This window comes from Charadrius vociferus, unplaced genomic scaffold, assembly GCF_000708025.1.
Source record: "Charadrius vociferus isolate BGI_N301 unplaced genomic scaffold, ASM70802v2 scaffold828, whole genome shotgun sequence".
Classification (NCBI taxonomy): Eukaryota; Metazoa; Chordata; class Aves; order Charadriiformes; family Charadriidae; genus Charadrius; species Charadrius vociferus.
The window spans coordinates 1,051,314-1,068,219 of record NW_009649708.1 but is presented as its reverse complement, the minus strand read 5'-3'; the positions used below and the strand labels follow the sequence as shown (position 1 = coordinate 1,068,219).

The following is a 16,906-nucleotide window of genomic DNA, read 5'->3' as shown; positions in this document are numbered from 1 at the left end:
ATAGTTGGTGAGGGGAATCTGTATGAAACATGGAATGCAGTAGTGGGGGAAGAGGAGAGCGGTGGTGTGTCAAAGCACAAGTTTGGATGCAGCCAGTCACAAGTTTTCATCTGCAACACGTCAAATACATGTCCACCACATCTGGACACAAGTAGACAGGTTTACTACCACTACACCATGGATGAGCATTTCCTGACATTGAGTTTAAAACCAAAACCCAGTATGCCACAACTCTTCAGAGAAATATTCAAAGTATGGCTGGAAGCTTTAGTTAGATAAATCCTAGCAAATCAATGGCAACAAAAATACAAAACAAGGCAAGAGACAATACCTTTATAGCATGCAAGTGTAAGTGCACTTTCTTTGAACTCGTTGGAGTGAGTGTTGATTCCTGCACCATATTCCAGCAATACTCTTGCAACCTCAACATGACCTGCACTGGCTGCTTCCATTAAGGGGGTATGCCCATTCTCATTGTGGTCTTCTATATTAGCACCGGCTTTCAATAGCACCTTCACTATGTCAACAAAGCCCCCAGCACAAGCGTAAGTGAGAGCCGTGTTCCCTGCAGGGAAGAAGAAGTTTACATGAAAGCCCATTCCGTCACCCACTCCTAATACAGGAAAGAAAATTAGTTTTAACAGCTCCGAACAAACCAAGTAAATCACTAGCAGCACAGCAATGTTACGCCAGCCAATAATTTCAGGCTGGGTATAAAATCCCAACGCAACTGTAACGTGAAAGAGTTTTAATGCTAAGCCAGTATTACAAACCAGTATTTTTTTCTTTGATTATTATGTTTCCTACTTTAGCACACAAAAGGTCAATGAGTAATTTTTATGCTCGTTGTTGAGTTTGGGCAGGGGGAAGGCATGTTTGGGTTGTTTTTTTTTTGCCTAAGACTGTAACCTGTAATCCCTTGAAAAACTTCTACTGCCTGGGTGAAAATAAATTTGTAATTTAAAACTCTGGTACTGCAAGTGACAGAATCACATAAGGCTCACGTTTTAAACGCTACAGTAAATCTTAAGGTAAGTTCTGCTTAATATGGCTCATCATCACCATAAAAATAGCATTTCCTAGTTCAGACACATGACTTTCAGAATTTAAACTTTGTTCAGATTTTATCTTAATATTAGCAGAACCCAACTGCAGGTTAATATTCTCAGCAAGGTTAGTTAAGCTGTGGTCAAACATGAGCAACACAGACAACATTCAATGCTCAAAGAATTTTACCTCCTCTTTGGTAAAAAGCAATAGACTGAAATAACTGGTCTTGACCAGATGTGTCACATGGTCTTCTTACTAGGTAGTTTTGCATTATACAGATGAGAAAAACTAAAATTCATTTATTTTTCAGGTCATCTAGCACCACAGTAGTTTTCACAGGAACAGTGCTTTCCATTACAGTTGATATTAAAAACAATCTTTAATATTTGATCTTTAACTATTCTTAATAGTTCCTGTTATCTTTTCTTGCGAATGAAACTATCACATAAAACCACAGATCTTCAGAACAGCTGCATGCCTTATGTGCCAGTCTTACTAATTCCTCATGTTCCTGCTTTCCAGTTACCTGTTGAAGACTGCGCGTTGACATCTGCACAATGAACAAGGAGAAGTTTAACAATATCTACATAGCCTCCGCTGGCAGCTGCCATTAAAGGAGTTATGTCTCCTTTATTCCCTCGATCTTCAACATTTGCATGCATTGCTAGTAGCACCTAGAGAGAAAAAGTTCACTTTAATGAATAAACTGTAACACCAACATTTCGCTTTTAGTTCAGTGGGGCTTGTGAGAATGATTCCCCAGCCCGCCACGACATCCCCTTGCTGTAGTACCTCCAGTGGTGAAGCACAATGGCACTCCCCAGCACCATTTATCATTGCTACCTGCACTGCGCTCTGCTTCAGGAAATGCTAGGTTTCTATAGTTGTTCATATCTGCTAAAATCATCATTAAGTTACAGTGCAATACTGACATTTTCAAAAGTCACAGGGCAATTCACTGAATAGAATGACAGCAGAGAAACTGTAAACTTTCATTAATGACCATAGCACACATCAGGCCAAGCTTACAGGTGAAGTTTTCTCCATGGACTCTTGCCTGACACCAAAACATAAAGCTGGCCACTTTCTGAGAACTATCATCTAAACATCTTCAAAACAGCACAAATTCTGCCCTTAGATACACAAGTATAAAAGCCAAAAAATAACACAAATTGATGCATTGTTGATACAAATGTGATTAAAAAAGGGCTGAGTGACTGAGATATGATTTTTTAGAAGGTAACCACTTGTAGTGTTTGATTTTGCTGCTATTTTAGATCCTATTGCAATGTCTTCTTGGCAGAACACCTTGACTGAATCTAGAACAATGCCAGAAAAGTAGATACATCATAAAACATAAGATGCATCCCTCAGACAAGTCCCTTAAACCTAAAGGCATATATGACAGCATTTTCCATTAAAAACACAAACGATAACTGGAATCCCACAATATATTAACAGATATTCTGTTTAGATTATAAAAAATATTATAATCAGGACAGCTAAAAGGCTGTCAAAGAAGCCCATTAGACAATGCTTCACAAAGGTTTAGTTGTGATTGTATTTGTTACTTACTTGTGCCAATTCGTAATATCCGGCTGAACAGGCCACGCAAAGGAGACTCTCCCCTTCCTCAGTATGTTCATTCACGCTTCTTCCTTCATCCAGCAGCTTCCGGACAGCATTTACATCCCCATCTGAGCATGCTTCTGCCAAACTGCGACTGGAAAATCAGTAACCACAGAACAAGCTCAAAATAAATCTGCAATAGATGGGTAGCTTTCCTATGCAAGGAAGAACTCTTTACTTAAAGACTCATGACATCAGTCCTAAGCCTTACTAGAAAAGATACCTTATGCTTTTAAGAAAAAGCATACACATTATTTCCATAGGTGAAACAGAGATAAAGGCCTTGCTTACGTCTAAATTAAATCTTGCCCGCATCAGTTGCTAACTCACACAAGCTCTCATATATACTAGATGCAGAGAAGAGTGCTCAAAACTACGTAATTTCTGGTGTGTGCAAGATACAGAAGTAAATCTCACTGATGCTATTCACACTTTGGTGGAATGCGAGATGCACAGAGGCTATGACCACAACAAACTGCTGACTACAGGTACCAAGGCAAATTTCTAGTAGAGATAGAGCCAAAAAGTGAAGAGCCTAGTATCAGAGAGAACACTAAAACCAAATACTGCAACAAACTCCTGACTCTTGTCTCTCCTGTAGTGGGACTGTCTCCTTCTCTGCACTAACCCAAAGCTTTTTTCTTTTAATTGAAAATACCAGTTTCTTAATTTAAGCAGCCATTTCAAACAAAAATCCTTACCTAAACTAATGCCATCTTAAGGGAAGAAAAGAGAGGAGCCTTACAGAAGTTTATTATGTTTCCTGTCAGGGACTGTTAAAAGCGTATTACAGAAGTTTTCAGATGGACGAAATAAGCAATTGAACTGCACCTTTTTTAAACAGCAATAACCCTACATGGAACACTACTAACTCATACTTTAAAAAAAAAAAATAAGCCATGAGAGGTAATTACAAGCTAAGAGTTAGAAGGAAAAGACCAACATAGATCCTGAGTTCTTGGCACCTAAAAGCTCAGAAGTCTATAATCACTACTTTAACCATCATTAACTTTTGGAGTAGAGAGAACAGCTATTTCCCCTGAGACCTACAACAGTACACTAAACAAATCTTGAAAAAGCTGAGCTGTGCTTCAATTTGTTTCAGACTACGTCACCTGTCCTGTAAATCTTTTTCTGTATAAAAAAAAAGTCTTAACAGCAAAGATAACTGTTAAAGGACTGCTAAACAGAAGTGTAAACAGAGCAAGTCATGCTCAGTTACACTTCTCGAACGGATGATATAATTTTATTTAGAAAACATATGCAAGGAATCATGGTCCCTCAGCCACTGGGAACCAAACCATAGTTAAAGCCCTGGTGGGAGGGGTAAGGGAGGAGGAGCATTCTGTTAGAAACAGTAGGGGACTGAAAGTGATGCATTCCTATCAGTATATTTTATTTGCAAGATATGGAAGCTTGTTACTTAAAACAAAAACTAGTATGCTCAGATTCATTAAAAACCTCAAACATCTACTTTTCTTCTGTAAAAGACAGAATTTCAGTCAAGAAATTCACTCACAATGAAGGTATCCATTTGAGCAGAGTTCCCTCAGAAAAGCATAAAAGTTTCAATCTTCAATTGTTCAAAGACTGCAATGGTTGAACCACGTTAAGCCCCTACTTTAAAAGAGACTCATCTACCATATACCCCAAAATGAAATAAACTGTGCTGGCAGCTGCTAGATAAGAGCTGAGATCTGACTTGACCAGTATCTGATCACTTACATTTGCATTGTAATCACTACCTATTTTAAGCAAAATAACTGATATCATGGTAAAGTTTATTATTTGGCCACATAGTCAAGTCCATGTACTGAAGCAACAGGATCCCAGTAAAAGGCTGCAGGACACTATCACACCTGCCACCTCCTCCTAGAAGGCAATAAGGGACAGCTGCGTGCTCATGGCACAAGCATTCAGGCACACAGCCCTGCTGCAACCCACACCTTACCAGACATTTACAGCTCAGATCCCACCTGCAGCTGGGAGGAGAGGGTGGGGATGCATGCACTTTTGCACACACATAGTCTAGCCTTTAGAAACAGGAGCCACCCAACACCATAACCTGCAAGACAAATCCTGAAACAGATCCATCACCCTCAGATGACCTTAAGCCACCTCATATAATACACAACTGCTGCAAAACCAAATACGCCCTGGGAAAAACCTATTAAAACAAGTAGTTGATTCTAGTTGACCCAGGCACCTCAAGAGGTCTCCCAGTTTGCTCCCAGTTTGTTCCCTTTGAGGTATTTCCAAGACAATTTGTAAAAGTGACAAGAAAGACACTGGGATGCTCTTCCAAATGAAGCACAGGAAGCTGTTGACCTTTGCTCCAAGGGTACATTGCTGGCTCATATTCCACTTGTCCACATGGAACTCAGGTCTTTTTCTCCAAAGTTGATTTCCAGCCATTCAGCCCTCTCCAGCCGTACCAATGTACAGAGATATTCCTCCCCAGGTGCAAGACTTTGCATTTCCCTTTGTTGAATTTCATGAGATTACTGCTGGCTTTTTTTTTTGTCTAGGTCCTGCTAAATGGCAGCACAACCATCTAGTCTATCAACCACTCCTTTCAGTTTTGTATAATCTGCAAACTTGCTGAGGATGCACTCTGGACCATCATGTGGCTCACTGGGGAAGACGTTAAACAGTACTAGCCCCAATATCATCCCCTGGAGTACATCACTAGCAACTTGCCTTCACCTGGACTTTGTGATACCAACAACTCTGAGCCTAGTACTTCGGACAGTTTTCAATCCACCTCACTGTCCCCCTATCTGGTTCATACTTCATCAGCTTGTCCCACAGGATCCTGTGGGATACTGTGTGAAAGACTCGCTAAAGTCAAGATCAACAGCACCTACGGCTCTCCTCTCATCTACCATAGCCATCTCATGGTAGAAGGCTATCAGGTCTCCCCTATGTGAAACCATGCTGACTACTTCCCATCAACAATTTGTACTTACTGTGTCAGGAAATGGCTTCCAGGAAGATTTGCTCCACCACCTTTTTTTTAGGGACTGAGGTGAGGCTGACCTGCCTGTAAGTCCCTTGGATCATCTTTCTTGCCCTTCTTGAGGACAGGGGTGACATTTGCTTTCTTCCAGTACTCAGGAACTTCTCTCATTCCCCGTGACCTTTCAAGTAAATTGGGACTGGCCTCACAGTGACATCAGCCAGCTCCTTCAGTACACATGGGTGCATCCTATGAGGCCCCATGAACTTGTCTGCTGGACTATGTCCAACCTGTTTAAATGCTCTCTGACCTGATGCCAACCAAGGGCAAGCCCTCCTTGGTCCAGACCTTCCCGCTCATTTCAGGAGCTTGGGATTCCCCAAAGCAAACCTCACCAGCAAAGCCCAAGGCAAAGGCAGCACTCACTACCACTTCCTCTTCTGTGTCCCTCATCACTAGGTCCCCTGCCATATTCTGAGGCAGGCCCACACCTTCCCTCATCTTCCTTTTGCAGCTGGTATACTCACAATAATGTATCTTGTTGCCAATCACGCCTTTTGCCAGATTCAACTCCAGGTGGGCTCTGGCTTTCCTAATCACATCTCTATACGCTTGAACATTGTCTCTATATTCCCCATAGGCCACCTGGCCTGCTTCCACCTCTTGTACGCTTCCTTTCTATGTTCAAACATGCTTCCCCAGCATATGTTCATCTCCCCATGTTTTGATCCACAAGTAATTTCTCTAGCTTCAGTTTGGAAATTAAACTGTAATTGTTCTATATTTGTATTTTGAGCAATGACTCAAGTCTAATGCCCTTACTGTAAGCACTTTGTTTTGCAAATCCCAAACCTGAACTTCAAGAGGACATCCATACAAAAGGAAACTTAAGACTTTCAATTTTTGATCTTAGATCTGAAGTTCAACAGTGTACTCAGTCACACCATCCCAACAGTTTAAGAACTACTTGCATCACTTGTCAGAGTAGAAAGTATTTCAGGACCCCTAAAGATGGTTTGAAATTACCAATGTAGAAGAAAGCTTTTGACAACACAGGACAAATCCTCAGTTTTATCATTATGAGAATTAAATGTCATCCTCATTAATTATCAGTTACAAAAAGTTATCAGATAATACAGTTTCATTTCCCCCTAAGTTCCTGAGCAAGATCGCAGGGCAAATCCCTGCCCTGCAAGTATTAGTATCCTCTAATTTCTATAATGAACTACAATCATTAGTTTCCAACCAAGTATGCTGAGGCAGTAGAGAGCTATCGCAGCATCAGTTTTTGAAAAAGAAATCAACTGTCTAGTACACAGAAAGAGCAGCAGGTTAGAAAGTAACATTTTTTATACTACGGGACAGTAGTTACACCTTCTGATTCAATAACGTTGCTTCTGCTAGTAGCAGAGCAGATACATTACCAAGTACCAACTATAAAATTAACTGAATTTGAAATTAAAAATACAAGCTTACAGTCGATAGTTGGGAAACTGGGGGTGGGGAGGGATCGATACATACTTGTCCACTTGTCCTGCATTGTGATTGTTCTCTGCTCTCATCCGCGTCAATGCAGCAGCAGCTTCATCCAGTGCACAGCTCACAGAGGACGTCAGTCTCCGGAGAACCTCAGGATCTGCGAAGGCTTTACCATCGGCAGTGGACAATTTACCAATTCCTTCAGTGTATGTTCGTTCATCAGTCAGGTTAGTATGAAAGTCACACAAAAGAAATGCAAAGACACTATTTTAGATTTCAGCCACATGCACTATTAGTTAAAAATCATTTGCAAACATGCCAGAAAATCAGCTACTTAAAAGTAACTGTTAACATTTGCTTAAGACTTGAACATTTAATTAACTACAATATGGCAGTAAGAAAACTATTTTTGAACTGGCAGCTTCATTACCTGTCCCCCAAATTCCCAACTTGTACTTTTGAAGAGGGAAAAACAAATAAAAAAAAGAAAAAAAAAGGGGGAAAAAATCTCAGGAGAATAAGGATAAGCCCAGGGATCAAGCCCAGAAACAGAAGTTTGGGAAACAGGTATTATTCCACAGACTTGGTTTAATATTTTCTGAATATGAAGAATTTTCCAATTTAAATGTAAAGTCATTACCCTTTTCCCACCCAGCTCCACCCAAAATGAAGTAGACTTCGCTCTAATGCACCTTTCCTTTTTTAAGAGTACAAAAAAAAATTTAAAAACCTATTACCTTAAATTCCCAGTAATTTACCATTCCAAACTGCACAGCTCTAGCTACAGGCACAAAAATTATGAAGTTTTTTCAAATAATTTAAGTATAATTGAAATCAGTGCCCCCTCTACACTAACATTACACAGTAGAAATGCTTAGACTCAAGCAATTTTTGTAACAGTTTCTTTTTTAAAACAGGTTCTTTGCTGCAAGACTAAAGCAAATACAGAACAGCACTATAAGAAGGTATGTATCCCACTCATTTACATGGCTGACAAAATTATGCCACAGCTGTGTAGTTTTACTCCATATAGTTCAGCACAGCCTATTTTACATACACAAACATCACTGCACAGGTGCCTCTGCAGTGTAGGCAGGGCTTATACTTGCATATACAAATGTACAAATAGTGTAAAGAAATGCACCAATGAATAGCACACACCCCTCCAAAAACAACCAATTTCACATGCTACAAAAAGCAAATGGTTACTGGTTTCCAGATTAGCTAGCTTCACCAGTGATATATCAGTAAATTTTCCATTCCTTAGCTGTTAAACAAGGTCAAATTAGATATAAACCTCTGAAAATAATGCATCTTTCACCTCAGATCTGCTATTTCATATGCACTTATATCTGCAAGATTGATTTACACATCTACCACAACCGAGCTTGTAATTATTACGGAATAAATACTGAAATCGTACTTTGACAGTTTCAAACATTGCCCTTGGACAATGTATTTCCCCAGTTTGAGAGCAGCCAGTTTGTTTCTAATTAATGTAAGAATCAATACTTCCCAGATTTCTCCACCCTGAAAACAATTTAGGCCAGCATGTGCCAGGCCCACTCCATTGCGTGACCCTACATCCCCGCTGGCGTACTGGAAGCATTGGCTCACAGCATGAGAGCTCAGTACTGCTGGAAGTGATGGAGTCCCTACCCTGTCAGCAAGGCAGACACCCACCATGGGGTGCAGAAGTCTACTTGGCCGACAGAAAGTGAGCACGGGCTACAAAGGCTGAGATGAGCTGCTTGCTCAGATCCAAGTGTGCTACCTCCCTGGCTCCAACATCCTACCTCTGGATCACTTCAGCATTGTCAGGAGGCTATGAAAAATAATTCATAATGAATTACCCACTCCTTGATAAAATACGAAATTAAAGCTTAATCTGTCCACACCACACCCATCTAGTTTACACTAGCTGTTTCTGGTAGCAGTGCTGGCTCACACTAGCTTGCAGAGTACATCAAAGCACTGCCCACGGAAAGAAAGGTAATTAAGCCTTCACAACTCAGCACTGAGGCCTCATCTAGTAGGACTGCTGCAACCAAGGCTGGGCACCATGGTAAGCTAAGTGGAAAGCTACTCAGGACAAATCTACAGGATTTAGAAAAATGACCACTGAGCAAAGGCTAAAAGTGTAGACTCAGCTAGCAAGGAGCAGTACAACAGCAGTTTCCCTCCACTTAGAAGGGTCTCATGAGGGAGCTGGTAAACAGCTCTACTGCTGGGGAGCTGGGGAATAAAAAGTCCAGTCAAAAACACCACCACCACAAACAAACCCAAACAAAATGACCTGGCGATCTGAAACTGAAGTGGCTACCTCAATCCTTTCAAATCACTAAGATCGGACAGGTTACCTAGACAAGCAGAACCTACGCTTTACTATTCTCCCCATTCTGAAGTTTGCTTGTTGAAGCAGTCACACATGGGATTTCAGAAGGCAAGAGAAGTCACACCACAGAACGTGTCCTGCAGAGACAAACGAACTTCAACCACAGCAGAGCTCCTGCTCCAAAGTATCTGCTTTTCTTGATTACTGCTGGTGGTCTCCTGCTAGAGGACGTACCAACCTTATCTACTAATCTCTAATTGAAGTGGTTTTGTGCTCAGCTCATAACCATTCGCTCTTGTGTCACTCTCCCAGGTGTTTGAGACGCCTCACACACACAGGGACAGCAGCAATCTCACTGATCTACATGTAGGTGCTAGACTAAATCTCTGCTTGTCTTCTCCCGTACAACAAATACTGAAAGCGTCCTCAAGACCATCCTCCACATTTGCTCAAATTCATCCTCCTTCCACACAAATAACGGCAATTTCTTACATTACTGAGCCCCAGTGTTTGACACTCTGTGCTTCCTGCTGGGAAATGGCACATTTTCAGGAACAGAAGCCACCACAGAGGTTGAGTAACGTCTTCTTTCCATGGACTCATCACCGTTGCAGGGTAAGTCTGAAAAGAGACTATGGGAGCCACTGCCTGTTTTTATTGAGAACAGCCTACAGTCATTAACCATATGAAGATGGTGATGTTCCCAACGTATGTTACAGCTCACCACTCAAATCAGAAAGAAGTGCTTCCATAGAACATGAGCTGCCATGCAAAGGCCAAAAAGATGAATTTTAAAAACAGATTAGATAGGTCCACAGAAGGCACAGGCTTTACAGTACTAGTAAGAACAGTAGCCCTGGAAGTCACTATTTAAGCACATTACTGAACAAGAGACTACTGGAAGGACAGAGAGAGGAAAGACTATCACCTGTACTGTGATTTTACTGCTTTTCCCTCAAGTGTCCACAGCTGGCCCACTGCAGGGCACAGGGAGTGAGACAAACCTTCAGTCTGCCTTTGTGGGGCAGTTCTTCAGCTGAGCATCTCTGCTGAAGCCACATGCCAGTGTGTTCACAAAGCCTGGCAGGGCCAAGGGCAGCAGCATTATCCAACAACTGAAGAGAGAGCTCTTAACCATTCCTGGGAATAGGTTTCCCAGAGGTGTTGTGGATACCCCATTCCTGGAAGTGTTCAAGGACAGGTTGGAGGAGGTTTTGTGCAGCCTGACCTAGTGGAAGATGTCCCTGCCCACAGTAGGGGGGTCAGACTGGGTGATTTTTAAAGGTCACTTCCAAGCCCAAAACCATCCTATGATTCTATACTCTCCCCCTGATGGGAAATAGATGACCTAGTTCCTCCCCATCCAGCACATCAACACACAGACTGTAGATCTCTGAATCAGAGAGAAAAGTATGAGTTCCAAGATCTGCAAGCAGATTAGTCCTTCTACTGGGCCACAAACCATCAAGTCTATGGCACACAGATTCAGGCTGAATCTGTAAAGGTTATTTCCACCAGTTTAAACAAGTCAACAATTCAACAGTTCAACTGAGATGAAATCTCCAGGACAACTGACTAGTATATAACTAGTTGAGTTTGGAGCAGATGACTTTTTTTTTTTTTCTTAAAACTACTATGGCATACAGTGTGATTGAACTTTGTGGCAGATAATGTCAGATGTTCCACATGTTAGTGCCATACTACTGAACTATTTAAATTAGCCTGAAGTTGATTAGAGGGGTATTAGAACAAGAACCTCACCTTTCAAGGTAAAAGCTTGCTCATCAGATACATACCTATGCACCCATAACTGGCACTCCGATTTGAAGCACGGGCTTCCTTGTTGACTTTCAGACTCATCGGCATGTTCCTACCATGTAACTACCAAGGTTAGAGTTTTAGGGTAACCTGAAATGAGCTGGTAACCTCTCAGTGTGATCTTCCTGAGTTTAACAAGTCAGATACAGATATCACCTCAGGAAAACTGGAACACAACCAGGTTTGTGTCTTTGGAAAACTCAAAAGGGCAGGAACTTATAGCACTGGTATGATTTTGCCATGAGGAATCAGAGATTACATTCTCTGAAAACCATGTCTGTCTATTTTCACAATTTGAACACAGAAGTTGAAAGCCACAAATAAATCTTGAAGAACCAACACAAATAACCTAGGCCAAAACTGTTTCAAGTTCACTGCAGTAAAGGGATACCCACACTTGAATAACCATTCCCTTCTATTTCAAGAAAAGGAACATTCTCATGGAAGCATTAGTTGCTCCCCTCCCAAACTGGATAAAGTTCATATCAAGGATAAAGACAATACTTAAGTGTAGTTTGTAACTAGTATCTTGTAATTATCACAATTTAAAATACCTTAAAAAAACATTACTGTGGTATGGAGCCCACAGTTAACTCCCTCATACCACACACAACTGGTGTCAATGTATGCTCTGAACAAAGAAGATTGTTCCAAAGAGATCAACATATCTAAGCATAAGAGGTAACGTCCAATAATCCTCACAAACTGCAGATTCAGTGGCGATTATGCTCCTTCCCAGTCAGTTCCAGCACACCTTATGTTCTAGCACATACTTGAGGCCATTCACCTGCTAGCATGTCCAATTTATGATCTCAAGTTCATCACAAAGTCTAACTCAACTTCAGCTCACATGGAATCATCTGCTGGTCCCAGAACCTTAAAAGGACCCTGTTTCCTTAAGGTCTTACATCACTTGTCATCCCAAAGGCAGGTTTTGATGGAAATGTGGACAGCTTTAAAAGGACAAAAGAAGAATGAAGTGAGAATCGTAGCCTAGAAACGTGTCTTTTTTTTTTTTTTTAAATGGTATGTTAAGAAACTGCTTTAATCAGCATGGCATACAAGTAGCCCCTCGAACAAGGGGTTCAGGAAGGAGAGAGGGGACTTTGGTTTAGTTTCTTTTCTGGAATCCCCATTTAGAGAAATTGAGAAGTTCTAGACTGTCAAAAATCAACTGCTAGTCTTGTGCCAAGAAGCAGTAACTCTACCAGAGAAGTATTAATTCTAGCACATCACATGGGTGCTACCACAAGACAAGAAGGCAACAAGCAGCACTGAACACACCCTGTTCTGTAAGGTCTCGGGCAGCTTAATTCAAACTGTCGACACAGGTACGGCTCCCCTAACAGCACGAGAGGAATTCAGTTCAGGCACGCTGAGTAGAACCTAAGGGAAGAGTACCTAAAGAAAAGAGACCTCATATGCCCTTTTAATCCACGTGTTACAAGTTTATTTCTGGTGATACTTAGGAAGAGTGCAGCATCCACAGAAAACTACCACCTACTATTTTCTGTAAATTCTAGCAGTGTCAGAAGCAAGTAGAGATTCTATCAGCCATCTACCAAACATCAGGCTGCTGCTCTCCGTGATGTTGTAATGTTCTGCTTTGTAAATGTTAACAGAAAGTGATTTTCTAATTCCCCATGTAACTAACAAAAAAGTGTGTGCTTCGCTCCTCTCTGATGATGACAAGACATCCACAACACTAGGTTCATATTACATCATTTTCAAAGAGCCAGTAAATCAAAGTATAGTGTTGTCAGCACACTCACTGAGACCCCCATTGACCTTCTGGCAAACCCAGGAAAGCACCGAATCAGCTCGAACCTACTGCCCCTGTTTAAAGCCTAAGCAAGGTTTGCAAAATTCTAGTTGCCTGGAACAAGTAACTGAAGTCAGCAGCCAGGCAGGGAAGCAACTGGAATTGGGGAGCACAGCTGCCAAGAGCACACTCACTGCCAGACTTGCACCCGCTCCGCTCCAGGGCAGGCTTCAACCACCACCCCGTGCTCCCAGCACAGCCACTGCCGGTGAGGAAGGTGTGGGCACAGAAACGCTGACTTCAGTTTTGTCTCACCAGTTGTCTAATAGACCCCAGCTACAAAAAAAAAACAAAAACAAAACCAAAAGCTGGGTCCCACGGATTATTTGACCACACAGCAATGGGAAGACAGGCTTTAATCTTGCAAAAGGACACAACACAAATTATTTCAGCCCATCTAAAGTGAGAGAGGATTGTGCTGGCTCTCCGTTTCCCTGTAAAAAAAAAAAAAGTCCAAAGCCAAGCAGATCAAAAGAAATAGCCGTTTTCAAATTTCACTGTTTCTGCATCAAGATATCTAATTTACAATATCAGAATGAGGGACATAATATTTTTACAATTTTTTTAATAAGTTTTAAATATTTATATGTGTTTTATCATATGCTGATTGCTCAGACTAAAGTCCTCAAGGAAGAAACCACACATTGAGTAGTGTTCTTTGTATATAGGAATTAGAAAAATACTAATAAATTCTACTGTAGTCATCTAAAATTCATATGCTTTTAAAAACTTGAAGGTAAAGTGCTGTTAAAAAAATTGTATTTCACACTAAGCTAAAGAACATTAGAGTTACAAGGGAAGGTTTACTTGCTGTGTAAGGAAAAGAACTGTTTACCTATGCCATTTGGCCTCTAAAACAAAACTCTTCATTAAAGCAGTTAAAGTTTAAAACCTTCTTTATTCAGTTATGCATGCTATCCTTAAATTTCTGTATGATTCTGGTGAGCCTTTGAAGAATTCACACAAAATTTACAGACCCTAACAACATCTCATGCAGTACTCAGGACCATGTATGAAGGGAGACCTTCAGGAGCCTATAATCCAAGGATGCACAAAGAAGGGTTGCACTGAAATCTGCAGAGATTGCACATCTGGAATATCCACATCTAAAAAAAAACCAAACAAACAACAACAAAACCCCCACAAACCAAACCCCCCCAACTCATTACTTCAGACGCTACACTTCGCCTTACCTGGCTATGTCTCATTGCTAACATTATTCATATAATGACATAAACCCTGTCCAGGAACAGCTGATTCTACTTTGCTTCAAAAAAGCCTGTATTTTGACACTGATTTCATAGCACACAAATCCTCTCCTAACACACCTACCCTAAATAAATACATTGGTAGCAAATACCCTTTTACCATATTTTTTTTTTTAACCTCATCTTTTGCATCATTCAGAAAATGAACTTTGAACAGAAATGTTCTTTCAAAGTTTTTGAATTCTCACTCCTGACATTTAAAATGCCATATACTTCTGCGTTGCAACAAACTTGCTTATAACTTCACCCTATCATCCCAATCCAAGAATGCTTCGATTATGGTCTGGCACATCATTGAAAAGATATCTAAGCCACTTGGCAATACCCTTTATAATCACGGCAGAGCAGGTTATCACACATTACTGTGCCATTATGTATGGGATTGCTCAACAAGCATGCAACTTCATAGATAATATGAATCTCTTTAAATGCCAGTAATTACTTTGAACAAGAAAATATCATGAACTAAATTGGTTGGGTCCCCCTTCCTGCTCCAGATTCCTTCTAAATCAGTCTTTCTGCACTGTATAATACTCAAACTCAAAGATTTGGGAATAACCCTTTTTGTTAAAAGACAGATGTGAATGCAAAACAAAGGAGATAAAATTATGGTGACACATATCAGTCATGTTTTCAAAGGCCTGATCAAGCCTCATTCAGACTAGTCTCCTAGCCTATCCTCAACAGCAGGAAAAAAATACAATTATATACCTGCTCTCTCTGATTGCTTCTATACATTGCCTATGTGCTTAAATCGTAACTTACTTGACCATTACTAAACTTCTTGCTAAAATTCACAACGTGATCTCAAATACAGCTGGACTGGATTATTCAAGTTGACTAAACGGCATACACCCTGAGTTTACAGCTCTAATTTTTGCCCTCCTCATAGTCCCCTTTTTACTAGGGCAAAATAAGGTACCCGAGTAATTTGTCTTACAACTAGCTATTTCATAAGTGAAAAGACTTTTCCTTTCCAACAAATACAGGTCTCTAAAGGCTCTACAACAGCGCCTTCTAAAGTTTTTTTTGAAACTCAAATAGTGTCACCCAATAATATTTCTGAAGGCTAATATCGTTCTTTATTACCATGCCAACTAAAAATTGACTTGTCTAAAGGCAATGCCATTCCTGGGAAGCAGAGTTCGAGCTCCATACAAACCATCACAGCGCTTCAGACCACAGCTACTGCCCTGGCTTGCTCTGTGATGTTCACAGTGCATGTTAACTCCTCTTGTATGCATGGTCAGCTTGCCTGAGCAGGCTGCAGCTCCACAGCTTCCTCAGCAGATGATTTACTACCTGATAAAACCAAATAAAAAACCCAGGGTAGGAGAACATACCTTCTCATTGTATTCTGTTATATTAACCAGATATCAACTCAATGACATTCCCAGATGGAAATGAAGTTTACTTAGTTTACTTGTTGCCACAGAGGTTCGGTTCCTTGGCTGTTTTCTGTTGGGTTTAGTGGTAAGCCTATCAAAGTACGACAGTTCAGGATACCACAAAACCAATTTAACATATCAAAAACAGAGCTTGCCTTCTGCCCCAAAATTTCTTTCTAAGATAAAATGCAATAAATAAATATTCAACTCCTCTCCCCACGCCAAAGTCATGATAACCCAAAATCATTCATCAGTAAGATCCCAGCTTCTAGTTAAGATATAAAAATCTTCAGAACAGCTCCAAGTCTTCTGTTGGCTATTCTCTTCCCACTTGCAATGGCCAGACTTTGGGGGGATCTCAAACTGTAAGAGACTTCAGCGAGAGGTCATGTTCATTTCACAGAATCACAGAATGGTCAGGGTTGGAAGGGACCTCTGGAGATCATTTAGTCCAACCACCCCACCATAGCAGGGTCACCTACATACAACAGGTTGTACAGGACAGCGTCCAGGCAGGTTTTGAATGTCTCCAGAGTGGGAGACTCCACAACCTCTCTGGGCAGCCTGTTCCAGTGCTCTGCCACCCTCGATGTAAAGAAGTTCCTTCTAGTGTTAAGATGGAACTTCCTATGTTCAAGTTTGTATCTGTTACCTCTTGTCCCATCACTGGACACCACTGAAAAAAGACTATTCCCATCCCCCTGACAACCTCCCTTCAAGTATTTGTAAGTAAGATCCCCCCTCAATCTACTTTTCTCTAGACTAAAAAGGCCCAAGTCCCTCAGCCTTTCCTCATATGAGAGATGTTCTAATCCCCCAATCATCTTTGTAGCCCTTTGCTGGAGCCTCTCCAGCAGATCCCTGTCTTTCTTGAACCGGGGAGCCCAGAACTGGACGCAGTACTCCAGATGCAGCCTCACCAGGGCAGAGTAGAGGGGGAGGATGACCTCCCTCGAACTACTGGCCACACTCTTCTTGCTGCACCCCAGGATGCCATTGGCCTTCTTGACCATGAGGAGACATTGCTGGCTCATGGTCATCCTGTTGTCCACCAGGACTCCCAGGTCCCTTTCCACAGAGCTGCTCTCCAGGAGGTCAGCCCCCAACCTGTACTGATGCATGGGGTTACTCCTCCCCAGATGCAGTACCCTACACTTG

General features: G+C 41.3%; 1 protein-coding gene across 1 annotated transcript in view; it reads right to left on the bottom strand.

The window, feature by feature from the left end:
* The window catches only part of ANKHD1 (ankyrin repeat and KH domain containing 1), a 106,158-nt gene that overhangs the window by 67,676 nt on the left and 21,576 nt on the right, over window positions 1-16,906 (bottom strand). The window contains exons 3-6 of the mRNA XM_009890698.1: window positions 7,160-7,316; window positions 2,626-2,773; window positions 1,577-1,724; window positions 332-565 (exon numbers count right to left, since the gene is read on the bottom strand). Coding sequence (XP_009889000.1) covers window positions 332-565; window positions 1,577-1,724; window positions 2,626-2,773; window positions 7,160-7,316 — 687 coding nt within the window. The remainder of the gene's footprint in view (window positions 1-331; window positions 566-1,576; window positions 1,725-2,625; window positions 2,774-7,159; window positions 7,317-16,906) is intronic.